This window comes from Phodopus roborovskii, unplaced genomic scaffold, assembly GCF_943737965.1.
Source record: "Phodopus roborovskii unplaced genomic scaffold, PHOROB, whole genome shotgun sequence".
NCBI lineage: Eukaryota > Metazoa > Chordata > Mammalia > Rodentia > Cricetidae > Phodopus > Phodopus roborovskii.
The window spans coordinates 52,728,233-52,746,893 of NW_026126511.1; the positions used below are offsets into that span (position 1 = coordinate 52,728,233).

At 40.7% G+C, this 18,661-nt stretch overlaps 1 protein-coding gene across 2 annotated transcripts in view; it reads right to left on the minus strand.

Annotated features, from left to right (window-relative positions):
• Mtmr6 (myotubularin related protein 6) overlaps window positions 1–18,661 on the minus strand; it is a 37,971-nt gene that overhangs the window by 14,571 nt on the left and 4,739 nt on the right. For both annotated transcript variants that reach the window (XM_051195578.1, XM_051195577.1), the window contains exons 2-5: window positions 10,411–10,527; window positions 5,258–5,420; window positions 3,733–3,890; window positions 247–375 (exon numbers count right to left, since the gene is read on the minus strand). In XM_051195578.1, coding sequence (XP_051051535.1) covers window positions 247–375; window positions 3,733–3,890; window positions 5,258–5,420; window positions 10,411–10,527 — 567 coding nt within the window. The remainder of the gene's footprint in view (window positions 1–246; window positions 376–3,732; window positions 3,891–5,257; window positions 5,421–10,410; window positions 10,528–18,661) is intronic.

Here is an 18,661-nt window from a genome sequence, read left to right on the forward strand (position 1 = left end):
CAAAAGCTAAAAAGAAAAAAAAAAAAAACAAAAAACAAAAAACAAACACACACACACACACACACACACACAAAGAAAATTAAGAGAAAAGAAAATGCTGCAGAAACAGATAAGTATCTACATAGTGAGTTAACAGCTAGAGCTACATAGTGAAACTGTATCTCAAACAAAACCTTAGTGTTCTTCCAGATGCTTAGAGTGGTGCCTGAGTTCACTGTGCTTATAAAAATCAGAGAAGTCTCTTACCTCAGTGCCCTGCCGGCAGTAAGACAGGACGGGAAGTCTGCCCTTGCTCCGGAAGTTGGAGCTGCCCATGATCATTGGCAGGATGGCTGAGTTTGGAACGTATAGCTCTCTTGGGTAAGTCTCACAGACCTGGGAATATCAAATGGAAGTACTTAACTCTAACCAGAAACCATGAGGCCAGGCTAATTGATCTTCACCTCTCCTTCCTTTCCTTCAAGTCCAACCCCCTAGTCTCATCCCCAGCTCTACAGCACACCTTCTGCTGTGGCCACCCCTCTGTGGCCCCATTCTCAGGGGACTAGCCAGATCCTGGTGGAACACCCTGCTTTCCTCCCTCCTGTGGACCTACTCATGCCCCTCCACAGTCCATCACCTTCCTAAGTGTCAGCTCCCAATACCTAGAAACACGTTTTACCCTAACCCTCAGTGACCACACCTATCAGGGTCCCAGATAAATTCACTACCAGGTAGCACACAGCCACCACACTCTCTAAGAACCAAAGAAGAAACAGAAATCAAGCAATAAAACACCCACCCAACAAAGATAAGATCAGATACCAGCACCTAGAATTACAATAACCCCCAAATCAAGGTGGCTAGATGCCAGAGTGAAAACACAAATCAGTAAGAGCCAGGGCAGTATGTGTCCACTAGACCCCAGCAACCCTATCACAGCAGGGCCTAGGATTTCCAACACAGCTGAAACACAAGAAAAAAAAAAAAAACTTTAAAACAGACTTTATGAATACAACAGAGGTCTTCTAAGAGGTAATGAATAAATCCCTTAGAGAAATCTATAAAAACACAAGCAAACAGTGGAAGGAAATGAATAAAACTGATCAAGACCTGAAAGTGGAAATAGAATCAATGAGGAAAACCCAAACTCAGAGAAGTAGGGAAATGAAAAGTTTAGGAACTCAGGCAGGAACCATCAAAATACAAGTGATGGAAAAGAGAATCTCACACATTAAAAACAGGTACAAGTAGATATATTAGTAAGGAGCACATTAAATTTAAAGAAAATACTGGCACAAAACATCCAGAAAACCTGGGACACTATGAAAAGACCAAACTTAAGAATAGGAATAGAGGAAGGAGAAGAAAACCAGATAAAGGACACAGAAAATATTTTCAACAAAATTATGGAAGAAAATTTCCCTAACCTAAAGGAGATGCCTATCAAAGTACACGTAGCATAAAGAACACCAAAAAGACTAGACTAAGAAGGAAGGTCCCCTCAACATATAATAATCAAAACATTAAACGTTCAGAACAACAAAAAAAAGAATATTAAAAACTACAAGGGAAAAAGTAACACATAAAGACAGACCTATTAGAATTACACCTGACTTCTCAATGGAAATTCTAAAATCTAGTAGAACTTAGACAAATGTTCTGCAGACTCTTAAGAGACCATAGATGCAAGCCAAGACTACTATACCCACCAAAACTTTCAATCACCATAGGAGAAAATAAAGACATTGAATGATAAAACCAAATTTAAGCAATATTTTATCTACAAATCCACACCTACAAAGGTGCTAGAAGGAAAACTCCAACCTGAAGAGGTTAACCCACACCCAAGAATGTAGTGAGATATTCACTTTGCCCACACCTGTGGCACTGACCACGCCCACTGGTGGTGGAGACAGGGGCAGACGATACCTCAAGGAACTGGATCTGAGGAGGGGCCCCAGAAGCGCTTGCGTGCTTGCAGCACTGGGACAGGAGAGCATCTGGAGGCATCCTTGGGACCAGGAACCTGCTGGTGTTCATCTATGTTGTAAGTTATTTCTCCCTGAATAAACATCTATTCAGCCTATCTGTTTATCCAGATCCTTACTAAAACTCAATACAAGAACACATGGGGAATAAATAATCCCAGACCAGCAAAATCAAGAGGGGAAGTGTGCACGTACACATGCAAGTCCATGCATAAGAGTGAGCACAAACACATCACTACAGCTGCCACTGCAGTCCTCACTACCATCACCACTAAAGTATCAGGAAACAAAAATAATTGGTCATTGATAGCTCTCAATATCAAAGGTCTCGATTCTCCAGTAAAAAGACACAGACTAACAGAATGGATGGGTAAATAGCATCCATCCTTTTGCTGCATCCAAGAAACACACCTTAACATCAAGGACAGACATCACCTCAGGGTAAAAAGATAGAAAAGATATTCCAAGCAAATGAACCTAAGAAGCAGGCAATGTAGCCATTAATATGTGGCAAAATAGACTTCAAACCAAAACTAATCAGAAGAGATAGGGAAGGATACTACACACTCAAAGGAAAAACCCATCAAGGGGTCATTGCAATTTTTATCATCTGTGCACCAAACACAAGGGTACTGAAGTTCATAGAAGAAATACTATTATATCTTAAATCACATATTGACCACACACTGAGTGGAGTGTGGAGTAGGAGACTTCAACATCCTACTCTTACCAACAGACAGGTCATCCAGACAAAAACTAAACAGAGAAAGGCTGGAGCTAGTGAACACTGTAAACCAAATAGATCTGATATTTATAGAACATTTCATCCAAACACAAAAGAATGTCTTCTTCTCTGCATCTCAAGTGTCCCTAAAATTGGCCAAAGCAAGTTTTAACAATACAGAAAAATTGAAATAACACCTTGCATCCTATCTAACCACCACAGATTAAAATTGATATCAACAACAGAAATAATAGAAAGCTTACAGACTCATGAAAACTGAACAACTCAGGACTTAATATAAAATGGCTCAGGAGAAATGAAAAGACTTTCTAGAATTGAATGGAAATGAATACACAACATACCCAAACTTATGGGAGTTGCAGGCTATTTGATCACACTATGAAACCCAAGATTACCTTATTTCCTGGAAAAACCTGCCTCTAGCTGAGGTGTGACCCAGCCCTAGTACACACCCTTAATCCAAGAGTTTTCTGTTTATTATTATTAACAGGATTAAATAAAATCAACCATAGGTCAAGAAACGGAGCAAGCAACTAGTTAAAAGGAAGTAGTCATAGAGAGTAGGAGGGGTCAGGAAGATGAATAGAGGTAAACAGGAAATAGTAGGAAGGGACTTTTGAGTTTGGAGGTCCTTTTTGGTTTGGAACAGAAGAGGAGAAAGGTCAGCTGTCTGCTTTCTCTGCCTCTCTGAGCTAGCAGGTCTCTCTGAGTTCGATCAGGCTAGCCTGGTCTACAAAGTGAGTTCCAGGATAGCCAGAACCTATGGCAAAAAAAAAAAAAAAGGACAGAAACCATGAGGCAAAAAAAGAAAACAAAACAAAAAACAAACAAAAAAATCCCTTTAAAAACATTTAAAGAAAAACAACCTTGTTCCAAATTTAAATTAAAAAAGGAAAAACAAACAAACAAACAAACAAAAAACCCATAAGAGAAGCATGCTATTGTTCAGACGGTTGGAACCCTGCCACATGTTGCCCTCTGGGACTATTTCCTGAACTGCTCCAGAAGCTGGCTTACCTTGTACTCCCGGTTGGCATCACACAGTTTCCATTTTCTATTAGGCACTCCCATCCTCTCATATTCCTTAGCAAGGTCAATGACCTCCCAACCCTTTAGTCGTTCGGAATCATCTTGTTTGGGATTATAAGAAAATGCATAGAGATCTTCATATTTTCCTGTAAGACAATAAAAGTCAATACAATGTAATTTATAAGGCAATGGACTACAAATAAAATAATTTTTATGATTTTCCCTTTTTTTCTTCAAAATTTTAAGGGGTAGCCAAGACATGAACATACCTGAATCTAATATTTTCTAAGTTCCATAAAACAAATGACTGTAGCTAAAGGCATATGTATAGACCTGAAAAGTGAACCATTATATGGGTGCTGGGAATCAAGCTCAGGTCCTCTGAAAGAGCAGACAGTGCTCTTACCCACTGAATCATCTTCTCCAGCCCCAGAATTAGCCATTCTCATAGGTCAGTATGGACCCAAACCAACAAGGACACTGGCACATAACCATCTTTGTACCTTGGTTCCACCTAGGACAATGCAATGATTCAGGCTGTGTGAGCATCAAGAGAACACAGACCTGCTCCTAGGTCACTCATGTGGGCCTCCATCTAAACTGCTCAACTGAAATCCACAAAAACAAGTAATCCAAGTCTTCAGAAGCCTTCAGAGCCCCAGGCTTGGACAATGGTAAGATTCATTTTTAGGGCATCTATCCCTCCAACTCCACATCTATTAAGATGGGGATGCACTCCTGGCTCTGGTGTATCTACTACCCCAGCAACTGCTGCTAGAGAACCATGCCCTTGTGTGACTTTTTATTTAGAAATACCTCTTTCATTAATAGAGAAAACCCACACTTAAAAAAACAAAAACAAACAAACAAACAAACAAACAAAAAAAAAAAAACCAGTGAGTAGCTAGGGAGCTAGGTTGGTCTCAGTAAAGTGCTTTCTTTGAAAACAAGAGGACCTGAGTTCAATCCCCAGCACCCAGGTAAAAGGCCAGCTGTGGTAGCACATGACTGTAATCCCAGTGCTGGGGAGGTGGGGACAAGTGGCTCCCAGGGCTTGCAGCCAGCCAGCCTCACCTAAACTGGCAAGTCCTAGGTCCCAAATGACTGTCTCAAACAACAAAGCAGATGGCTCCTAAGGAAAGGCACTGGACCCTGGCCTCCATACACACATACGCACATGTGCTACCTCATCTCCACACACACAAATACATACACAACATGCTACTTGTCTATCAAGAAAGTTTTAGTGTTAATATAATCTAAGGTAACTTCAGGCTGTACTATAAAAGCCTTTCCTAACATTGTTCCTTCATTGGACACCATTCTTACAGTTCAAAGCAGTAGTTTCTATTATTTCTAAACATTTGTGGGGAATTTCTAAACCACTGAGGGATTTGACAGTACATACAGCCTAGCTACAATGTAAAGACAAAATAATAACAACACCATAAAGAGTGCTGGAAAACCCATCTCAATTAAGTATGAGAACTCTGGCTCTCTAAGAACAACATACCTTGTTTTGACAGTTGCAGCAGAGAGTTGTAAATATCATGGCAGTCTCTTTCCCTGGGAACAACGAAATGCACAATCCTGAAGTTTTTGCACTGAATCACTAGTGGGCATCCAGAAGTGGTCAGGGCAAGCTTCTCCACAGAGGCAATATGGTGGTGTAGTATCTACAGCATAAACAAACGTCCTAGTCATCAACACACAAGGCGCTGGCATACTGTCTTCTCCAGAGTATATAAATATGAAGGCTCAATCAAGTACAAGTTAAGTGTACTAGCACACTTAACACATACCAATGCTTGATGCCTGAGCCAAGACTATGTTGTCATTTTTGTTAGTGTCTTCATGTCAATACATGCTGGCTGCTGGATGAGAGACTGGGGGTAAGCTCAGCAGCAGAGTGTCTGCCTAGCATGCACAAGGTCCTGCTTTTCAACCCAACTGCTATAAAAGTTTTAATTAGTTTAATTAATTAATGTTTACCAAGTATATAAATAAAAAGTCTCACTACAGATTTATGGCTTGATGGCATTTTGAAAACGTAAAATCATCATTCCCAGTGTTCTTGATAGTTTGTTTACTACTAAGAAATTTTACTCTTTCTCAATACCATTTCTAGTCACTCAAAATATTTAAAGAAAACACTTCTGGAGAACAGGTTTTAGGTTCCTGAATGATAAAAATTCAATCATAGAAGAGATCCAGCTGTCATTAATTAACCTTAAAATGAAGCATAAGTTGCAGCAACAAACTCCACTCTGCTTTGTAGGTTATTTTTTATATCTGTTCGTTTCCAGTGGGAAGGAGAGGGATAGAAAACTATATGTGTGCCATATAATTATGATTATATTATGTTAATATTACTAATTATATTAACTGTACATATTAAACCTAAGGCTGTCGTGCAAGATTAAATACATACAAGTAATCAAGAAAAGCTTGAAAAAGCCTTAATGAGATAATGTGTCCATGAAAACGGCTCTAATGGTCCATGCACAGACAGAACTCATGCTTAGGGAATTAGTTCCACTAATATTTGTCTAGTGGGCCTAGTACAAAGTTGTTCATAACCATCTAACAGTGCCATCTCCATAGGGGACTAGGGACAATAATCTATAAGATATGTCAATTATCTATAAGATATGTATCATTATTAGGATTCTAATTAAGACCCCAAATCATTTTCAGGAGAGTGACAAAGGGGCTGAGATCATGTGAGTGTAAAAGAATGCCTATCTGTACAGTGAGAAAGAGGGCCCAATGTCAGGAACTAGAATCACAGTGCTCCCACTACACAGACCCCAGGAGAGACCAATGGATACACTGCTAAGACTGCATGAAGACAAGAGAGGGGAGCAGCAGGCATCTCTTTGCTGTCCCTCAATCTACAAGCACTTTACTTTACTTCCTGTGTTTATATATCAATGATGGCCAACTCTACAAAAGAAAACAAGAGTCTTTGTACTCTGAGCTGAACCCTAGGGGTGTGTGATTCCCTGCCCTGGGAGACAGAGACAATCTCTCATCTTGGTTCTACTGCTCAGAAATGGGTAAGAACATCTGGGATTTGCTGAGCTGCTACTTTAACACAAGCTTTGCCTATTTTCTCTTACTTAATATTCACAAAAGCCCTCCACGATGACAGATACTATGCCCTTTTTTGCAGAGGTATTAAGCAGAAACGCTGGGTATGCTATTCCTTCCCTTCTCTCCTTGCAATAATCCAATCTTCACCAAGATATCAAAAATGTCAGGAACCTGCACTCACTGTCTTGCATTCAAATAGGTGTTTCCAAATGTCCCAATATCGCAACACTCAACATCATGGAATGTTGTCAGGGTTACCTGGGTAAAACTCCCTGCTAAAAGGAGAATGCTGAATAAAGTCACCCCCACCCCCCACATTCCCCAATCTTCAGAAGCCTGTTGGCATTTTTGTCTGATACTAACCTAGTCACAGTAGGAACCACCCAACCTGCAAGCAACAGAGCCAGCCTCTGACCCGGAGCTGTACCAACTCACTGGTGAATAAGTCCCTTCATTATTCTGCCCAGACTGTGTGAAACTGTCTGAATTAACACATCCCTTGGTTTCAACTTCTGCACCTTGAAATGGGGATCACAAAACCTGACATGATCAGGGCTGTAAGAAAAGTGGCCAAGGCATTCCCTCTGGAGTATGGCATCCCCTTTCCTGTATTTCTTCGTAGGGTGTAATTTCCACTTTCCTTATTTATCATTGTTTCTCAAATCTCTATGGGAACAGAAGTTTTATGCTAAGACTGGCTGTTACTTCCAAAACACCTACAATAGTGATAAGAAAACACAGCAGGTATTCAGTAACTATCTGCTAAAGGAATGAATAAATAAAGGGATAAAAAGCATCCAAGCCAGGGGGTGGTGGCACACGCCTTTGATCCCAGTACTTGGGAGGCAGAGGCAAGCGGATCTCTGTGAGTTTGAGACCAGCCTGGACTACAAAAGCTAGTTCCAGGACAGGCTCCAAAGCAACACAGAGAAACCCTGTCTCAAAAAAACCAAAAGAGAAAAGAAAGAGTGTGGGAGGAAGGGAGGGAGGAAGGAAGGAGAGAGAGAGAGAGAGAGAGAGAGAGAGAGAGAGAGAGAGAGAGAGGGGAAGAGAGAGAAGCTATCCAGTAGTAATGACAACCTTGAAGAACAAGCTGAGAGGATCAGCAGTCCTGGATATCAACACATATAAAAAGCTCCTGTTAACAAAGAAGTGAGACAGGTAAAGTGTAGCTGATATGTTAAAAGAGCAGGACAGGCAGCTCAACAGCAGCCCCCACATACACAGAAGCTTTACTCGTGAGAGAGGTGGGCCCAGTAACAAAGGGAATGAAGCAGCCAATACATACATGGTATCAAATAAATAGGATGTCACACCATACCCCTAAGTCTCTCCCAGATGTTAGCTAAGAATTGACATGTGGACAGTAACACGTGAAAGCTTCAGAAGAAGAAACCACAAAAGCAGCTTCCTTACACTGACACACAGGAAGGCTTCCTAAATATACTACAAATGAAGAAAAAACCATAAAAGAAAAAACTGAAAAAAATCTATGTTAAAAATGTGAACTTTAGTTAAAAGACGTGTACACAAAAGCATGCAGAAAACTAGCTGTAACTGAGAAAAACCAATGATGACACACAATCTGATAAAGATTCAAAACCCAGAACTCTATAGAATCAGAAGACAGAGCTGGGGATGCAGTTCAGTAGTGCAATGTTTGCCTTGCACAATCAAGACCATTCTCTAGCACAAAAAAATTAAAATTAACTCTAAAAGGCAATAAATAGAAATAAAAAAGAGAGACAACTTATAGAAAGAAAACTTAAGAGCCAAATCATCTGCAGGGATGACGTCTCTGGACTCAGCAAGTTGACATGGCAGTTGCTCCTCTGAATTAGATAGGCAGGGGTCTTTAAGGTGGCAATTCCACAGTTGCTGAGGAAACAGAAAAACCTAACACTCCACTGACAGGAGTGATCTGAAGCAGCCATTATGAAGGAACATGAAAGTTTAAACATACACTTCACAAGACCTAGCAATGTCTTCTCACTCCCAGGGAAATGTCCAAGAGAAACCCCAGCACATATGTACAAATAAATGCTGTACGCAGATTTTGTGAAGCTAAACCCTCAACATCACAAGATTGGGGTCATCAACACCTTCATCCCAGTAAAAAGCCCAAGCTTAACTTTGGCTCCCCCCACACTTCACTGCTAATAATCTATTGACTACATGTATTTCCAGTAATAAGAGCCATTAACATATTTTATGTTATACATTGGACACAGTGAAAGTACATGAGGTCCTTGGGCCACTAATTTACTGCACTGTGCAATTTCCTGGAGAAATAAACTGCATCTGCTTATGATTTGATGGTGGTCAGCGGCGGCCCACAACACAGCACTTTAAGCAGATTCTTGCAACTGTTCATCTTGCTGCACTAGTAACACATGTGGCTACAAAAATATTAACTTTTACTTAATCCAATAAAATTCCTTTTAAAATAAAAAAATATTTTAGTAGTAGACTATGTAACTCCAAATGGTGCCATCTATACCTTGTGCAAATTTTGATAAATCTGTGCAATAGATTTTATTTTATAATTGTAAATGAAAAAAATAACCACATGTTTAATGCATCCATGACATATTTAACTTTTTCTTGATTTATGCACTATTTCTATGCTACATGATTTACCTGTAAGTTTTTTTTTTTTCAAGTTGTAATCTAAAAAGAAAACAAATTGGAAAAGAAAGAAGAGCCCAAGAAATGGCTCAGTAGTTAAGAGCATGTACTGCTCCTTCAGAGAACCTGGGTTTAGTTCCCAGCATCCACATCAAGTGGCTCACAACCACCTATAACTCCAGTTCCAGAGATCTAATGTCCTCTTTTGTACTCCAAGGGCACCTGATTCATACATGCACATAGCCTGACACAGAAATACACACATACACATAAAAATAAATCTTAAAACCAAGAGGAAAAAAAAAAAAAAAACCAAAAACTCAGCATATAAGTGGATCCACTCAGTTCAAATCTAACATGTTGTTGAAGCATCCATTGCAATCTATCTGCATATGTACATTAAATATACTTAAGAGCATGCCTACAACAGATATTTGGACATATACAATAGTTATATAAGTATACCAAAATGTTTAAAGATACAAAAAAATAAATCTCCTAATGTAATTTGGCATTAAAATGCTATGGAATATACTATACAATCCATATGATTACTAACATGCACAAACTTTACCTACACTTTTAAAAGAACTAAAGAAACAAAAAGGCATTTTCTAAGTTTTTACAGAAGTTAGAACAGTCTAGTATTCTACATAATTCCATATTACAAATGGTATAAATGACTCCTAGAAGGGAGGCACAGGTCAGTCGAAAACAGAAAAAAAATTAGCTGATCTGTGAGTAGTTACATAGGCCTGTAATCCCAGCTCTCCAGAAGATGACAAGTTTAAGGCCAGCCTGGGCTACAAAATAAGAGCGTGTTCAAAACAAAAAACAAAAGCAAAACTAACAGAAACTTCTGGTTGAGATAAATAATCAGTGATTAAACAGCCACTCCATTGTTACTGTGACAGTAGCTAGTCCTGCTATGGTACACCTTACCCAGGTTTCTTTTTGCTGAGCGTCAATAAATAACAGATGCGTGGCCGTAAGATACAGGGTTCCCATCAGTGACTTGTTGTTCGTACTAAAGCGATCAAGTAACTTTACATGTTCAACCTAAGAAAGAAAAAGATGTTATTTTAATTTCGAATGTAGTCTTTATTTCTGTTGCTATGATAAAACACTGACCAAATGCAACACAGGACAGGAGTAGGTTTAATTGGCTTGTACTTCCAGGTCAAAGTCCATCATTGAGGGAAGTCAGGGCAGAAACCTGAAGCACAAACCATGCAGGAACGCTGCTTGTTTACAGGCTCAGGTTTAGCTGGCTTGCTTTAACAGTCTAATACTATCTGCTCAAGGAAGAGGTCTGCCTCTATTATCCTGGGCCCTCCTACATCAATTAACAACCAAGTTTCACAGATGTGCCCACAGACCAATTTAATCTAGGCAATTCCTCAGCTGAGGCTTCTCCTCTCAGATGACTCTACACTGTGCTGTTAGGTGGATAATTAAGGCTAACCAGGGCTCTAATAGGTCCAAGCAAGGCAAAAAAAGGCTCTAGCACCCCGTCCTTCCCCTATTCTGTCTGCCTTGCTAAACATTTAGATTATATTCCTAAAGATAATTCCTTTATTTGGCCACTTCCTCCTCCTAAGTCTGACCTTCAAGATCCAGCTATCAAAGTATTGCAATCCAGCAATCAAAAGTCCCCTTTTGGCTACCCTAATTAACAGGCTCAATCCAAATTAACCACCTCATGTTAATATCGGGATTTCCCTTTTTCCCTTTATAAACTGCCATATGCCAGATGGAGTCCTTTGTCCCTCAGGGCAAAGACCCTGCCCCCCGCCCTTGTTCCTTTTCCATTCTTTCCTTGTCCTCTGTCTCCTGTCTTCATCTCTTATTCCCTGCCCTCTGACCCTCTGAGGCAAATAAATCTTTGTTCTGAGAACTTGGTCTTGGGCTGTCTTGTGCCAACTTTGAGGTCCTTTCAGCAATACAAATAAATTTTTTCTAATCCTAGGAACTGCATGTATCATTATGTTTTCTTCCTCTTTTTGTCCCAAAACACTGCAAGCTGCTTAATATTCAAGGTAAAATTTCATCTGTCTCTTGGAGGAACACAGATTTTATTTAGATGCCAATGTAACCTAGGAAAGACTTTACGAAACACAACACTAATGTACAAGGAGTGCAGTGTGTGTGAGCAAAATACTTTTTACATCTAAGAGCCTATTTTACTGTATATGCTGCCATACAGAGCACCGAGTATCTGTTGTGCCCTGGTTTCCTCCAGGAACGAACCATTTCCACCCTCCTTAATCAGAAAGGTAAACAGCTAAAGTAGATTCAGGAAGTCCCTAAAACTAGCCAGATACACTAGGTCCCTCCCTTCCAGAATAAGCAATAAAGCCCCTGAAAGCCATTTCCAGACAAGCTAAGCTGCAAAGAGGACTCTGAGCAGGCCCTCTGCCTGGACGAAGTAGTGACTAGAAACCAGCTGAGCTGCCTCAAGGTTTAGAGCAACCAAACCATTTAGAAGGGACACTCGCAGCTGGGCAGTGGTGGTACACAACTTTAATACTAGCACTGGGAGGTGAGACCAGCACATCTCTATGAGCTCAAGGCCAGCCTTGTCTACAGAGCAAGTTCCAGGACAGCCAGGGTTATATAGAGAAACCCTGTCTCGAAAACAAAAACAGGGACACTCTCCAACCTGTTGAGCTGCCTGCAGGCTTTACAGTTTTTGTGTAGTGTAACCAGTGCTGGGTGGCCTTTTGTGATTTAGCTGTCTTGGAGTCATGTGTGATGCTGTAAGTAATTCCTGTAACTACAATAAAACTCATGGTTCACCAAGTTGGACTTTGGTGGTATCTGTACTTTGGTCTGTTGTGGACTCCCTATCTGAGGTGAGTGGAGATGTAAGTAGTGTCTCCCCAAGAAGTTTTGTCACAATACACTATTCAATTTTATCTTAAGTGGAAAATCAAGTAATCATATTAAAGTTCTAGAAGTATATGACTGCGAAGATTAAATCAGGAAACCATTGTTTGCAAGCTCCAGCTTATGATCTATATTCCCCTCACTGTTGTAAAAAACACAGCTGTTATGCAGCCAGCTCTGGCTCCTGCTTTCCTACAAGGCCCTCTTCCACTCAGCACAACAGCAAGCCTTCTCCCAGACTCACCTATGAATTACCTCCAAAGGTAACTCTTACTTAGAAAGTTAATCTGTTACTTATGTCACCTTGTCTCTTCCCTGAGTTCCCTGATACAAACCGTACTGAGTTGCATTGGCCTCCTATAGTGTCCAGGAGGCTGAGACCCACAACACTGCATAAGTATAATAATATTCATGTCTACTAATACACACACACACACACACACAGAGAGAGAGAGAGAGAGAGAGAGAGAGAGAGAGAGAGAGCTGCCACAGGAGTGCAGAGTGAGAGAGTGGGACTGGGACTAGTCAGGAGACTAGAGCTTTAAAATTTAATGTCATCCATCTTATAGGGAAACCACATAAAATAAGTGCTACCACCATAGTTTTCAAATGTACAGCTCTATCACAGGAGGCTGTGGGCAGTTCGTTACAGTGTGTACATCTCCAAACTAGAGAGTTCACCATGGTATCATTAATTCTATATTTTCCTGATGTATTTACTTTTCTATTACCAAAGAGCAAAACACTCCCATTCTGAAATGATTAATCAAACTGATCATCCCCAGATGGTGGTGGTACACAGGTCTTTAATCCCAGCACTCGGGAGGTAGAGGCAGGCCAATCTCTGTGAGTTCGAGGCCAGCCTGGTTTACAGAGCAATTGCCAGGACAGGCTCCAAGCTACAGAGAAACTGTCTCGAAAAACAAAACAAAACAAAAGGCTGATCATCTCACCCATCTTCACTCTCTATAATTTATTTCCATGGAGAAAACACTGTTCAGCAAGTTAAAACTTAAATTGAAAATTTTAATACAAGACTTTATTTGCATGGTTAAGACAATAAATGTATTATGGATACTCCGAATTGGACACTCAGAGATATGACCTAACATACAACTGAGATCTGACAGTGGATTTGACATACAGTGATCATTTTACAATGAATGTCAAGAACACAGGAAAGCTGGGTGTGGTGGTGTGCTGGAGAGGTGGAGGAAGGACGATCAGGGGTTTAAGGCCAGTTCTGTGAGGGATGTGGGAAGGCGGTAAGAAAGCTTTCTCCTCTATGAAGATTTCTCTAAGAAAGCTTTCTCCTCTATGAAGATTTCTCTTGAAGGGCAACATTGCTTTCATTGTCTAGGGCCATTTTCCCTCAAGTAAAAATATGGCTTCATTGTATCACACTGAAAACGGAAAGTTCAGTTTAAACACCTTTGAAGACAAACAGGACCAGCATCTGTCCATTCCTCTCCAATTGTCAAGACTTGGCTGAAAAGGGACAAAACCAACAACAAAAACCAGACCATGACGGCTCTCTTACTTTACTTCCCATAACAAGAGCAGTAGTGACATGTATGCAGCTAAGGATTATGGGAAAGTATCAACACCACTGAAGAGATCAATGACTTGGGGTACTTCAAAGAGCTCCTCAGAGAAAATAAAGGGTTTTGATGGGTGTGGCTCTGAACAAACAGGATGTCTGCTTAAAAGGAAGTACATGTGAAGCTACACACAAAAACACTTCTCTAAACCAAGCCTTACACTGTGATTATTTTAGTTTATTTATTTATTTAATGTTACAAAGCTTGTCTGTATGGGAGACAAACTCAGTTTTCATTTTGGGTTTTAACTACTGGTCCTTCACAGCTCTGCATTTGCAGGACAAACTAATAAATCCTATGATGTGCAGGCCTCCAGCAGTTCCCGAGGCAGCAAAGTACAACATGTCTCTATGGACACTAGTCTCAAAATGAGGAAAAAAGACAGACAGGCATTTTACTCACCCAGAGGAAGATTTCACTCTTGCTCAAGGATTCGTGTTCCTTTTTGAAGGGAAGGGGAGTAGATATGCTGGGTAGCCCAGACTGCACTGGACTTTTCCTTCCATCTTCCTTTTGTTTTGTTTTGTATTTTCCAGACAGGGTTTCTCTGTATTGCTTTGGAGCCTGTCCTGGAACTCACTTTGTAGAGCAGGCTGGCCTCGAACTCACAGAGATCTGCCTGCCTCTGCCTCCCGAGTGCTGGGATTAAAGGTGTACACCACCCCTGCCTGGCCATTATTATTATTATTATTATTATTATTATTATTATTATTATTATTATTATTTCTTTTTTCTTTTCTATCTTCTTGCTGCAGCCTCCTGAGACCTGGGATTGAGGCATTACAGGCATGCCTCACCTTGAGCAGCTAAGAGTCCATTCTCTATATGAATCTTATCCACTATCATATTATGATATATTATCATTAGCAAATAGGCTGACTTCCCAAAATCTGACTGAAAGCTCCAAGATCTTAGGGTTTACTATACATGTAAGAATATTTCCTGACACTGTAGTATGGTAAATTCTTGCCAAATATTATTTTCATTTTTACAACTAGCAGCAGCTAGCTGTTAACCAGGACAGCAGTTCCAACCTTGTGTATTCTTACTCCTGAACTAGTACGCTTAGCCTGGCATTATGTTGTCTGCACTTGAACATCTTCAGAGACCCAACTTGCTGTTTTTCTTCCCTCCCCTCCCAACACAACCCTAATTCTGCTTTTCACACATGACTTATGTCATGTCATCCACAGCAGGTTGCCAGCACTGGAAATCATCCTACTGACTTCCCGACTCGTCCACTTGCCTACCCTCAGGCTCTGCCCCTTCCACCAGTATGAGAGTAATGACAAAGCTAAGTTGAAACCCTCTTCAAGTGTATGTCTCTCCCACTAAAACCCAGTGCGTTAGCTCAGGGCAAATGGAGGATGCCCGCAGTGTACCGGTGAGCCCTTGCTGAAATCTGTTATGGGATTTATAAAATAGGAATCTTCTTTGTCTCATTACTCTGTTGTTTCCCCATGCTGCCTTTACCTTCTACAGTGGCTGACCAGCAAACACTCATTCAGTAATCCATGTATGAGCCACAAATTAAAAACAAACAGAAAAACTACTAGAAAATAGTTACTGTTGACCTTGCTCTACTGTCTGTCCATCCACCCACCCACCCATTTACTTCAGCAATACAATTCTTAATTGTAATTTCAGTTCTCTGTCCCCAGTTCATTACCCAATGCGGGGGTGGGGGGGGAATCACCCTCCCTTTCTTAGAGTATTCAAGAATTCTCTACAAGGTTTTCTCAGAGCACTATATAGGATTTATTTATTTATTTATTTATTTATTTATTTATTTATTTATTTGAGACAGGGTTTTTCTGTAGTCTTGGAACCTGTTCTCGAATTAGTTCTGTAGACCAGGAGGTATCTGGCAGAGATCCGCCTGTCTTTGCCTCCTGAGTGATGGGATTAAAGATGTGAGTCACCAACACCATTCGAACTACAGATTCATACGGGTTTCTATCAAGGTAGAAAATTTGAGTTGAAAATGCTCTAATAATCTGTGTACTTATTTCCTGCCCCACTCCCAGTCTTGCACTCCAAAGTTCTATATCTAAATTTGGTTGGCTCTGTTCAAGATTCAAGGTCCAGTTGTTCACTGGGATAACCTCCAAAACTGCAAAGGTGCCAGTCCCCAGCGTCACCTCAACTCTACCACATCCTGGGGGAATGGAAACCAAGGCAGTATTTAAGACGTTCTGCTCATTCTTGTACAACTGTCCTACTTCTTAGATTTCCTAGTTCGAATTCTCCTCCTGTCCCTCCTCCTCAGCTCACACAAGCTAGCTTCCCTGTCTACCTTTAGGCTGTTTCCCTTAAATACTTAAGGCTCAGCATATCTAATTCTCCCCCTTTTAAAAATCATTTTATTACAGTGTTGACCCTTTAAAAACACACAGAGAAATGCGCACTCATTCCAAGTCCTCAAGTATGTACATAAATACACAGTATTAGTAATTCTCTCAGTAAAAATCTATGTGCTATTAACTCAAGGCTAACCCACCTGGGTCTCATTCACTCACCTGTAAAATAAAAGCAACCACTGCCAAAAGAGGAACAGGTTAGATAATGAGTGCCAAGTATTGTACCCTACAAACAGAGGCAATAGAATGCTCAAACAAATGAAATAATGTTTGCAAAAATTACTACAGTTATCTGGTAAGGCAGCCTGCAGCCTGCTAATCCTCACTGTACCTATCTAAGCTCAAAAAGAGAAAGGAAAAGTGTAGTTTAAGAAGCAAATTCAAGGGCCAGCAAGATGGCTCAGCAAGTGAAGATGCTTGCATCTCTCCAGGCATGAGTCCATGTCTTAGGCCCACACATGGTGGGAGGAGTGAACCAACACAAACTGTCCTTAGGCCTTCACACACATGCCATGGCACATGTGTACCACAGCACATATCCCTCATCCTCCCCCAAATAGTTTGTTTTTAAAAAGTCAATTTAGTACTCTATGTGCTCTAAGGCTGTAAGATAAACTTCCTCTAATGCATACTATTCAGAGCAAGAACTAAGCACCTTCTTCACTCAGAGTAATGTAGAGCAAACAGAATTCTCCACGGAGGAGACACAACAGCATTTTATCTGACAAAGGAATGCAAACAGGCTTTTAAGTGCGGCCATCCATGATGGGTACCGACACCAGCACTCCAGTGTAAACAGTAGAGAAAATGCTGGGCTAGGTGGGGGTAACCATCAGAGACTAGGGAAACAGTGTAGGTGCAGAGAGAGAGATAATAGGGCCTGGAGTAAGCAGGCAGAGGGGCCTAATAATTCCAGGCTAATAACAAAACTGATGTCAGGAAGAGGAAGAAATTGAAGGATCCTTTCATTCGTTACTGTCTACTTGAAGCTTGGATGCAGAGAAGGGAAAGTGAGTCAGCGAAAAGCCAGTCTTGAGTACAGTTTGATGATGGAGAGTTAATCACTACCTTGATAAGTGCCAAGTTACATCCAAAACAAAGAAATACAACAGTGAAAATCATTACATTATAACCAGCAGCTTTTACAGCATCTAAGCATATGGATGTAACAAATGAAGACATTAACCTGAAGTTAAACCAAAACATTTACTGTCTGCTTAAAGTTATGGAGAACAAAAGAGTGGTTTATGGGAAACGCACTCATTATTCTGTGCTTTGTGGCAAATCTGCCTCCAAAAGTTCAAAGTGCATCATTTCTTTGCTATAACCATCAGCATACAAATTACAAGCCAGGTTAGAGCCCACCTGCTCCTTTCCATTTCCTCTTCCACCCTTCAATGGGGAGGAAGTACCCAGGCTTTTCTCGGGGACATCTTACAGTACCTGTTTCAGAAAAAACTACAACTAATTTAGGCACTATAACTATTTTATGCACCATAAAACATCATCAGAACCCTTAGAAAGCAAAAAGTAAATAGGGAAAAAGATAAATGGCAAAAGAATGAAAAATAATGGGGCAAGGGATGGTAAGTGCCAGCCCATGTTACTTAACTGTTGCCAACTACAGGTTAAGGGCCTACAGGAGAAATTCAAACTTCTGCTCAGTAAGACATTGGAAATGAAAAGCATAAGCCATCACAAAGGGAAAAATTACAGTATAAGAAGTTCAGACACCTGTTCTTTTCTCTGTGTGATGGGAATGAACCAAGGGCCTCCTTCAACCAAACTTGTGTGATCAAGAACTGTCATTATTCCACAGCTATGTTACACTGCTAGCTGTGGCTCCTGGACACAAACCACACAGTCAGCTACTGGGAGACTCTGCCCCCTCCCTCCAGCCAGACATCTCCTAAGACATTCAGATCGTTCTACAGACATCCTGTGGAGAACTAACTGTAGGAAAGGAAGAGGACATTATGTTGGTATGCATGTAGCAGATAGTGAGAGCTTTGACTCTTCAATCCTGTGTCCTTAGTTACTAGGACATCTGGCAGCATAAACAATCAGTGAGTCAATTATGGACTTCATAAGGCAGAAAAAGTGTTCTTGGATCCAGTGGGATCTTTTTCCAGTGGGAACTTTTCAGTTCTATTTCACTTTGCTCTTCTGCAATGTTGAGCACAGAACTTCCTATCTCAGTGTGAAAGCAAAGATTTATAAAGGTGGCTAATGGCTCCATGGATAAAGGCAATTGCTGCCAAGCTGAGGACCTGAGTTCAATTCCCAGGACTACAAGGCCAGCAAAGAAGAAGGTTTTAGCCTCTGTTGCCCACCCCACCCTCA